The 11,106-nt window shown below is 35.0% G+C and overlaps 1 protein-coding gene and 1 long non-coding RNA gene across 2 annotated transcripts; one reads left to right on the forward strand and one right to left on the reverse strand.

The window, feature by feature from the left end:
- Positions 1-375: 375 nt before the first annotated feature.
- LOC105116338 (RNA-binding protein 39-like) lies at positions 376-10,889 on the reverse strand. Its single transcript, XM_011013654.1, has 13 exons — positions 10,277-10,889; positions 9,395-9,473; positions 9,203-9,259; positions 7,696-7,751; positions 6,088-6,319; positions 5,446-5,532; positions 5,276-5,353; positions 5,028-5,111; positions 2,838-2,902; positions 2,560-2,758; positions 2,393-2,481; positions 1,555-1,669; positions 376-833 (listed from the first exon to the last, which is right to left on the reverse strand). The coding sequence occupies exons 1-13, from the start codon at positions 10,768-10,770 to the stop codon at positions 792-794; spliced, it is 1,677 nt and encodes a 558-aa protein (XP_011011956.1). The 5' UTR covers positions 10,771-10,889; the 3' UTR covers positions 376-791.
- Positions 4,460-4,938, forward strand: LOC105116337 (uncharacterized). The gene is made up of 2 exons (XR_840511.1): positions 4,460-4,520; positions 4,599-4,938. It is a non-coding gene; the product is annotated as an uncharacterized LOC105116337 (long non-coding RNA).
- Positions 10,890-11,106: the final 217 nt, after the last annotated feature.

The raw sequence follows: 11,106 nt of genomic DNA on the forward strand, positions 1-11,106 counted from the left end.
AAGATTACGAAACATCACCTACTGTACACGCTGGAGGTTACAAATCACCGACAATAAAGATTTCCCCATGATTTGCATGCAGTTTTCAGCTAATTATGTTTACCCATGCCAAGTTCTACTCTCCATGAAATTATGGCATTGAATATATATTTTTTCTTAGAAATATATTAAAATAATATTTATTTATTTTTAATATCTACACCAAAATAATCCAAATCATAAATAAAATAATTTTTAGTAATAAAGATACTAAAATTTTAAAAAACACAGTATACACCCTAAATAACTTGCAGAGAGAACAGTTTATCATCATCAACAAATGTTCTAATGTCATCTCCATTCAAGAAGCTTTTCAAACAAACAAGGCAGATGTCAACAAAATAATCACTTCACATTTCCATAATTAATGACAAATAAATAAACATCTCACATTTACCTGACCTTGAGATCATGGAACAAACAAGATGGTGGAACCCACTGATACTTAACTGGAACAAGCCTGCCCAACCTACACGAGTATATTTTATTTCATCCAACGAACACAAGTATCCAAATCAAGCTAATACTACTTCGTGGGGGTCATAAGCTTAAGATACCGACACAACAATGCACCAACGGACTAAAGAAACAAAACCTAAAACAGTCAGCTGGGGAACTCATTGAAGATTATCATGTGAGCTTTGTATACAAACGAGGATGCATAAATTATCATCCCAGGAAAGATGGATGTTGAGACTACCATGCTGAAAACTGTTACATGAGATTCCTTCCCTGCGCGGCCCACCCATCATTCAAGCTCCAATTTGAAATCTTGCTTCATATTCACGGGTCGGCTGCACACAAGTATAAATTCTTTCAGAAAATGGAATAACATGTTGCTGCAAACTAAAAGCAGCATGAACACGAGGACAGATGAAAAGACAACACAGCTGCTTTGATGGTTTCTGCAATTTCTTAGGATAGTTCCAGACGGTAGAAAACCCTTTTCTACTCGGAAGTAGAAACTGAACTCCCTTTTGTGTTACAAGTGTCAGTTAAGCATTCAAAACTTCTTCCAAGTACAAGAGGAAAAACATGCTGCTGCAAACCAAAAATAATAGGGGCAAGAGGACAAGTGAAGCCAACAATATAGGTATGTTTAAGGAAACAAACCACTCCTCACTTGGAAGAAGAAAAGGAACCTCCTTAAGACTTAAAGTTTAGAATTCCATTTTTCTTGCAAGGTAGCCTGTAAAGCAATCTTGGGCATACCCAGCAAATCTGCTCTTGGTATGGAAATGCATAAGCTAAGACCAACAACATTTTGAAAACAAAATTTGAGCGGCCATGGTGAAAGACATGTTAACCAGTCCAAAAGTAGAAGCTTACAGACCCCATTGATAAAATCTCAGTGGCAGTACTAGGGACTAGGATCCTGGAAGTATTCAAAATAGGCTTTTCAAATCTCAGTCCCAGATGAGTATCACACATTTTCAAAATCATTCAACTTGAGTAAAGAATTGCTAGAACATGGAGACTCAATCAAGAAAATCATGGAAAGTTGAAAATTGTTACCATGAAAACTGCTAAAATTAACCTGCGTGCAAACCATCTCATATGCATTGCACGCTGAGCTCCAGCAGCTGCTTCAATGCTGTCAAACCGTAGATAAACACAACCAGCACTCTTCCTACAGGGAAAATAAAACAGTTGAGAAAGAAAATAAATGGCATCCTAACTCAAAGAAGCACCCCTGTAGTTGCAAGCCTATAAGTTTTAGCATTGCACCAAGTAATGGCTCTTAAAAGTGGCATCAGCTTTTGAAATGGCATTACAATAGGAATGCCCACAAAGATGGCATTTTGACAGGGTTAATGAATTGGGTATATGTGACAACATAACACTATCAGACCATTGAAAGGCCACATTCATTCTTTATTCTTAAAAATAGCTTCAGATAAGGTGAAGTTCAGAAACTTCACTTGGTTGTGACTTTGAATTAGCATAACACTCTATTTGTAGCACCCTGCAATTAGAATTCAGGTGGGGGGGCATATAAAACATCTCAATTACAATTCCATGTCACCAGAATTTTGACAGGAAATCAAGTGCAATCAGGCCTAAGACAATAATCATTCAACAGGTATATTAATATCCTTACATAAGCGCCAAAACCCTAACAGAACAATAAAACAGATCAGTGAAAAGAACATGGTTCTAAACAAAATAAAACTCCTAATTAACTCTAGTCTCCTAACAATAACCAAAGATAACAATATTTGCAGAAAACAAAAGCAATAAAATAAAATATTTAATTTTCCTAAAACATCCATGTTGTTAATCTTCCATTTGTTCTCCATAAGAGCACTTATAAGAACCTATATGGATAAAGTTCCATGAGCTATATACTTACTTGTCCACAAAAATATGTTCCACCCGACCATACTTTGAACATTCTTCTTCTACATCCTCTTTAATGTCCAAATCAAAATCTGGTTCTGTCTGCAACATTTTCAAGAGAATCAGTACTTCCCAGTGGAGAACCAGAAAAAAAAAAAAAAAAAAAAAAAAAAAAACCACCTCAGTGGCTGGATCAAACATATTCTTTAACAATAGACACTCGCTGGGTTGCCCAATAGGTTCACAGGCAGGGGAAGATAAAACTGGTGCTGGAAGTGCTGCCGCTCCAATAGCAGTTTGCCCAATGATAGGCAAGCTAATGGCTTGTTGATTTGAAGCTGAACCATTTAGCAAAGGTACTCCAAGAGAGCCTGCAATACTGGGAACAGGGCTAGATTTGAGGTCAAGAAATTGATATTTATATAGGGAAAAGAAAACACGAGGTAAGATAAGCAAACCTTGTAGCAATACCAGTGCGATCGAGCTTCTGCATAAGCAATGCTCTTGATTGAGCATTCAAGGCCTGAATGGGAAAAGTGAAATCATTAAATCAGATGAATTGGAGAAATTAAAAATTTAAGCAAACGAAACGGGGCAACTATTGACACTCTTGCTGATGCAAGTTGGTCCCATACCCTCAAACAATAATATCAAGAACTCTAACCTCAACTAATCAATAAATAAATCATCAAGTTTTGTTGCTGGAGAATCAATTTTCCCAATATGCCAAATTTTGAAATTGGCAGCAGCATGTTCTTTACCTTAGGGAGTGTTTGGAAACACGGGTTGTTCCAAAAAATTCAATTTTTTTTTGCTAAAAAATAATTTTTTTGTATGTTTTGGATTGTTTTGATGCGTTTATCTTAAAAATAATTTTTAAAAAATAAAAAAAATCATTTTGATGCATTTCAGCATGAAAAGCACTTTGAAAAACAACCACAACTACGCTCCCAAACAGGCCCTTAGTGTCTCAAAATCTTAGTAAAAACTACAGTTTCAAGATGCTGTAATGAGTTTCCCATTGTCAATTCAGAAGTTATAAACTTTTCTAGGTAGCTCATTTGACATTTTTTTTATGGGAGATAAAAGCAGACTCGGATACAAATTATCTCAAATCTTTGTGAATATAATGAAATGCTCTCATCCACATTCAAAGTTGCAGTGTCAAACGTTGCCAGCCTGTTGTCAGCACGATCTACAATTTTAAATACTTTTACCCTAGAGCAACACTTCCACCTTGAAGTTGAATCAATAAACATCAATGTATTCATGAGAAATCTATACCTCATTACATGTTCAAAAAAAATTTTGTAATTAGATGACCCCTGGCTCATAAATGCATTAATGACAAGGGCAAAACCTCAATCCAACATTCATGTGAAAATATTAGCAGCAAAGTTACCAACAAGTTAATTTCTTTTGAAAAAATGAACATGTGGATCTTAGAAAACCTAACAATCCAAGATATAAAGTTGTGAAATATTCAAGGAAAACAATTTAATTTTTTTATTGCAAGGGTCATAACCCTATGAAAGCCATTCATTAAGCGGTAACAAAACAGTAAGATGTGAACTGTTAACCTCAATGTTTACAAGATAACAGGATTCCAAATCAGTAAGGTAAGTTTAACAGTCTATCTCAACATCCAACACTCACAACATTGACCAAATTAATGCTAGTATGTAACTAACTGTACAGACAGAGCAACTGCCCTATCCCATACATCGTACCAGCTCTAATAATAACTCATTAAGGGTCATCTTATATATAAACACCTCATACTTCTTATTCCTAACTGATGTGGGAATTCCAAACTCATTGGAACTCAAAAGCTATTTGCATGTCCTTCCAGGACAAGGATGACAAATCAATTTACTTATTGACAACAAAATTTGAGGTTACTTTTGATCCAAAAAATCTGAATTAATTAAGTTGCTGATTTTTTTAACACAATTATCAAAATATATAGAGAGAGAGAGACACTATCCATATTGGCAAAACTTGTAAATTCTTGTCTCAAAGTGTCAATATTTAAACGAGACATTAGCGAAGAGTATCACAAGAGAAAAATAGTCAATTACTTCAATATAAGATTGTCACCTCTAGTGGCATGCCAACAAAATTCCCCCTAGACAATCAACATAAAGCTCAGGAACAGAGGCCAATTAACAAAGAACCCCACATTGCCCAACGCATAAAAAACAAGATCGCAAATCAACATAAAGCTCAGGAACAGAAGCCAATTAACAAAGCAAACCAGCCATGATTTCTAACATTGAAAATCAGTATAAATCTTCAATTATTCCATTAGTGAAACAAACAGCACATCAGGTCCTTTGGTCTCTTTCCCATTCCCTTCATTCACAGAACCTTGTTTCTCTTTTTCCCCCACCTCTTTTTCATTTGAATCCTTCCTTCTTGTAGAAAATTATTCTGGGCAAATACATTTTTTTTCCATTGTATGAAGTACACAAAAATTGTTTTGGATTCATAAAAATTAATGTACATTGTCATTCTTGACAAATTATGGTGGATTATGACCCCCCCAAAAAAAAATAGTAATAATAATAAATGAATGAATGAATAACGTGGCTCAGCCACTGATCATGCAAGTTCACTCATATAATGAATGGCAACATTTAACTCACCAATCCACCACCATCGTCATCATCAAAGTCTGCAGATTTTGCTCCAGTGTCTTGCTGCCCACCATGTTCTGTAACAGATGAAACCTATATGTACACAAACAATTCATCACAGACCTTTCCTAAGGAATAAGATTAGCATTATCAATTGTCATTTACAGCTAAATCAGCAAAGACAAATAGTTTCCTGGTAACAGCATGCACTTTTGCATGTACAACATATGAAGAGCAACCTGGTATATTAGGTATACCTTAATTGTTCGACCAGCAATCTCCAATTTTCCATTCAAAGCACTTTGTGCAGCCTTTGCATTTTCAAGTTGAGTGAACTGTAGAAGAGTGGGTGAATTAATCAATCAACAAATTCAGAAGATTAAATAGTACAGAAAAATTTTGCAATTAACAAGAAGCTATCACTGACTTGAACAAATCCGAAACCTTTGCATTGTCCTGTCTCAAGGTCAAGAGGCAGTTGTACAAGCTCCACAGTACCGAATGGTTCAAAAAGCTGAGAGTAGTACAGAGAAGAAAGACAAGACATTATGTAAGAGAAACAGGATGAAAGTTTTAGTATTTGGAAGTATTAGTGAAGCGAACTTGCTCATCCAAATATTATTAAAAACTTCTATCTGTCTCTTCAAAGCTAATAAGGTATCACACAGACCTTTACACATCAAAATTTACACACACGAAAAAAACCATAAAAGCTACTGGAGCTATTGACTGTTGATTCAACACCCATGGGAGGATAGCAAGTAACACTACCATCAGCAACACCAAATATCAAGGCTGAAATGTCCTCCCACAGTTCATGAATCTGTAATGTCCAAGTCTATGCAATAAGGAATTGTTGACCAAAGGCTTCTGACACTGATACATACAGATCTTCTACAAGCATCCTAAAGTTCTTTGCCAATTTAGCACAGGTGAACTAGTCTACATAATTCTTCTGTTACTTGCAGCTTATCCTCATTAAGAAAGAAAATTGAAAGTTACAAAAACAAAAGGTAAGCTAGTCTCTCTCAGTGAATGATAAACCAAATGAACTCTCCAATCTTATTACCTGTCTAAGCTGCATTTCGGTCATATTAAAATGCAAATTTCCAACATATAGTTTTCTGTCAACAGGTCCAAATGGTCCAGCAACACCACTTGTGCCCCCACTAGAAGCACTAGACTGAACCAGATTCTTTTCAGCCTCAGAAGGCTTGACCATTACAGGTTGCCCAAAAAGGAGTTGACCTGAAAGAGCTATTGCCATAGGCACAGACATTGCATCATAGAATTCAACATACCTGCAATTACACCAGTGCAGTAAATTAACTTGTCAGAAAATAAGAGACAGAAATCAAAATTCCAAAGCATATAGCAAAGAGATGTAGGGCAAAAAGTAGCTTACATGCCCGTGTTACGTTGTGGGGTTTGATCAAAAAAAATTTAATGTAACAAAAACTATTCAGGTTGTAAAAAATTATTTGGCATTTTTATTAAACCTAGTTGAGCATGTCAATCTTAAAATCTCCCGATCCAACTCCTTACATAACCCAAGTTTAAAGTTGAATGAGTTGCATTGATGTTACCCGATCAACTTGACCAATTCAAAAGCATCCTAACCGACTGGTAAAAAGTCTAAGAATGAAATTGAAAAAAAAAAGGTATAAAATTAACATTAAAAGACTATTGACCTAACTTCTTGCCTAACCCAAGTTTAAAATTAAATCGTGTGGGAGTTGCCCTAACCTGATCGATTTCATAAATCTAAAGACAACCAAGCAAACCAGTAAAAAACATCTGAAGAATTGAAAAACAAAAAGGCATTGATAGAAAAAACTTCTTGAACTGACTTCTTGCTTAACCCAGGTTTAAAAATAAATCGTGTAAGAGTTGCCCCAATGTGATTCAGTTGACTTGGTCAGTCAACTCGGGTGACTGTTTGAGGATGAAATTGTGAGAAAAAAGATGAAATTCAAAATAATAAAAAAAAAAAAAAACAAGGGGATTAAACATGAGTAGAAAAGAATATGTTAGCTTAAGCTGAATTTCTTTCCATGAATCAGATGTCTCATGTCATAGAATATATTAGCTTATCGGAATAATAATAGGAAACCAGAACAAATTGAACAAATATAAATGCAATTAAAAAGGTTAGCATCAGTCTCCATTTTGACGTGTTGTGTGTAGAAAAGCCCAAAAATCACAAACAAATGGACTTCACTCAATGCTCAAACCAATTTAAGGCTCAATTGATAAAAAATTTAGATGGTTTTAGAAAACCAGATTCTGGTTACCATAAGTTCTTAAGCAAAATGGCTGCCAACACCAAACCATGCTGACGTAAAGGATCAACACTAGAACAGAATGGAAGCACCAATATTGAACACTACAACTAATTATCCATGCCTCATAATCAAGTCTCTTTACTTACAGAACACTTAGCAAAAGAAAATCAGAAAACTAAAACAAAATTAGGTTTATGTCATCTACCTTGAGTGCGCTGCAAGAATTGATTAAACATGAGTGCAATGTATTCCCATCATCCCTCATCATTATCGCATTGCTAGTGCATTTAAGAATATAGTTAAAGTTGATTCTTGGAATCAATATGCTAAGAGTTACTTTAGAAGAATACAAGTGCATAAGTATCTTGTTGTTTATACAAAAAGGCACATACCCAACTCCTTTTGACCGCCTTGAATTTCTATCCATTATCAGTCGAACATCCCTCACCTGAAAAATCAAGGAAAATTAATTTCAAATCAAATTGTAAAACAGAATGAATTTGCAGTAGGCAAAAATATTTCAGACACTTCAAACTATAATTAAAAAAAAAAAAACACCTATCAAGATGCATTGCGTTACAAGGATTAACAATCTTGTCTACGCTACTTTTGTACCCCACAAGGTAAACACAGTGTTGGTGTTGTGTTTGATGGACAAAGCATTACCTTTTATAATAAAAAAAGAGAGATTCTTTATGGAGCTTCATTGTTCATATCAACAAAGAAGCTCTTGTTTTTCAATTCAGACACCCCATTTTTCCATCCCTTTTTTATTTCAATTTCAACTTTTTTTTCTCAATTTCATCCTCATACTGTTTTTAACAATCATCCAGGTTGTTTTTAAACCAGTCAAATCAACTAGATCACATTAGGACAACTCTTACACAATTTAATTTTAAATTCAAGCTAGACAAGGAATGGAGTCAAAAGGGTTTTTTTTTTTTTTGTCAATTTCATCATTTTTTTTTCTATATTTTGTCCTCAAACTTCTTTCAATGGTCGCCCAAGGTGAACCGGATTGCTTTTGGACATAGCAAGTCGACTGAGTCATGTTAAGCAAATCCCACACATTTTAATTTTAAACCCAAGCTAGGCAAGAAGCTGCCAGGAGGTTTTTTTTCCTGACAATTTCATCCTCAAGACTTTTTTTACCGGCCAGTTAGGTTAGCTTTGGACCAACCAAGTTGATTCTATCGCATTGGAGCAACTCACACGATTTAATTTTAAACTCGGGTTTGGCAAAGATTAGAATCGAGAGGTTTTAAAGTTCACCTGCTGGGTCGTGTTTAATGGCAATATCAAAAAGTTCTCTACAACCTGGATGTATTTTTTGTTACGTTAAAAAAAAAAGATCTGAAACATAGTGGAGTGCAGGCATATAAACTAGTGGTAACTAAAATATCAAGGGTCCAATTACTGAGGAAGACATTGATGGAATGAATAAGGAAGAAGTTGAGTAGGAAATGCTGCATCCATTTTGAATTATATATCACTTGCAGATCTGCCATTAAGATGATTCTAGAGCATCACGTTTGAATTTCCAAAAAAAACAGCAGCATATGGGATGACACTGTTTCTTAATACCAAGCTAAATTGCTCAATGCATTTGAACATTTTAACTAATATCGCATATCTAAAATGAGACAAGAAAGTCATTACACTACTTGTAACTGAGGAAGAATAAAGTAACGGTATTTCAGTAACATACATTCATGTCCTCAGCAGTTTCTCATGCAACAAATCATAATAATTCTCACACGCACAGGTTGAAATAAAAAGAGAAGTTCATAAAAAAACCTGGAAAGACCACAATGAGCTTTGATACAAAATTTATAAAATCCAGAAACATACAACTATTTTTGTGTTATAAATATAAAAAACAAACCAAAGGCCACTTACCTTGCCCGCTTTTGAGAAGAATTCATAAACATCTCTCTCTGTCACTTTTAAAGGCATCTGTCATAAAACAAAAAATCCATAACAACAGAGCAACACCAATGTCAGAAAACAATGGAACCACAAATAATCTATGATTCTATGACTAATAATCATTTAAAAATGGAGAAAAAAACAGCAGTGCAAACCATCAACCTGGTACACAAAAACAGTTCGTTGGTCCCTTTCTGGATCTGCTTCAGGCTCCACAGCTTCTTTCTTATCTTTAAATCTCCTGCCAACCAAAAAACTTTTAAAGTTTCAATTTTCACAAAAGATGAAAATTCATGAGATTAATTAGCAGGCATAGACATTCTTATGACTGAAAAAAAAGAACCAGTATTAAGCTGTTAGAAAAATCCAAATGTCTAACCAACTGTATGGTATCATTGACAAGGAGCAATAGTGACATCACTGTCAGCCTTTTTGCCACATCATTTCTAACAAGGATAGTAAATGTCGTTTTGATTTTTTGTGCAATCACCAATTAAACATTTTACTCTCTTTCAAAGTTAACAATGCATACTTAGACACATACAACAAGATCATTCAAAACATAGCAACGGCCAATCTCTAGCTTCATTAAAAAATTAACGCTATTTCATTGTTCATGTTATACAATGTCCCAAATTCAATTCACACCCTTTTTCAAATGGAATGCAAATGGGTAAGAATAGAAATCTCATAAAAATACTCTAAGAAACAGCAATTTCTTCATCAAAAACCTAGAGAAATCATTTAGCCTTGGGTTTGCAGGAGACAATAATATCAGTTAACAATCCAACTCAAAAACAAATCCTAGCTAGAAGGTATTTGCTTCGCCCATAAACTTCTAAACTCAATTTCTAAAGGACTTTAGCATTAATTAACACTTCGAGTGAATAAAGTTTTTAGTAGAGATTACGCTTGGAACTATACACACAATGAGTTCATTGTTTGTATTCAGCTGAAGATATTAAAAAGGAAAAACGGAGTGATTAGAAGTAATAGCATTGAATTCCAAAATCTAAACTGGAAACAATATAAAAAATTTATCACCTGCTTTCTCTTGTATCAATCTCTCTCTCTCTTTCTCTCTCGCGAGAATCGCTTTCATGCCTCCTTGACCGGCTCCTGCTTCGCTCTCTCCGCTCTCTCTCCTCCTCTCTCTCCCTCTCTATCCTTTCCCTCTCCTTCTCTTTCTCTCTCCTCTCTCTCTCCTTCTCTTTCTCCCTATGGCCACTTCTCTCTCTGTCTCTATCCTTCTCTCTACTACTTCTATCTCTATCTCTATCTCTATCTCTATCTCTATCTAAATCTCGGTCTCTCCGGTGGTGATCGCGACCTTTCTCGTCCTCAGCTTTCGATTTCTTCACCTTTCGGTTCTCATCGTTGTCGAAATCCTCATCATCGACCTCTCGCTTCCTGTAACTTCTCTCGGTTCCATCTCTCTTTTTGCTGCTGCTGCTGCTGCTGTTCCTCTTCTTCGAATCGTCTCGATCTTCCGCTTCCTCTACGGTTTTCTCCAGATACTCGATCTCGTCGAATTCCATTTAATGGCGTTTGCTATTAGGGTTTTGTGTAAGTAGCTGAGGGCTTCTGCCTTTGTTGGGGTCAAATCGCCTCCATCTATATCCCGAGTAATTTAATCAGGGACTTGGATGTCATTTTCTACAAAGTATACAGGGCTTCGTGTTAGCTTTCCAAATATTGTGGAGTCCGAAGTAAGGTACAAAATTGGTGGTTTTTATGATTTAGAAGTACTTTTAAAAAATAATTAAAAACTTATTTATTTACTTTATGTTTTAAATTATTTTAATGTATTAATGTTAAAAATAAATTTAAATATTTTTAATATATTTAAAAATAAAAAAATATTTATAAAAATT

This window comes from Populus euphratica, unplaced genomic scaffold (assembly GCF_000495115.2).
Source record: "Populus euphratica unplaced genomic scaffold, PopEup_1.0 scaffold910.1, whole genome shotgun sequence".
Taxonomy (NCBI): Eukaryota; Viridiplantae; Streptophyta; class Magnoliopsida; order Malpighiales; family Salicaceae; genus Populus; species Populus euphratica.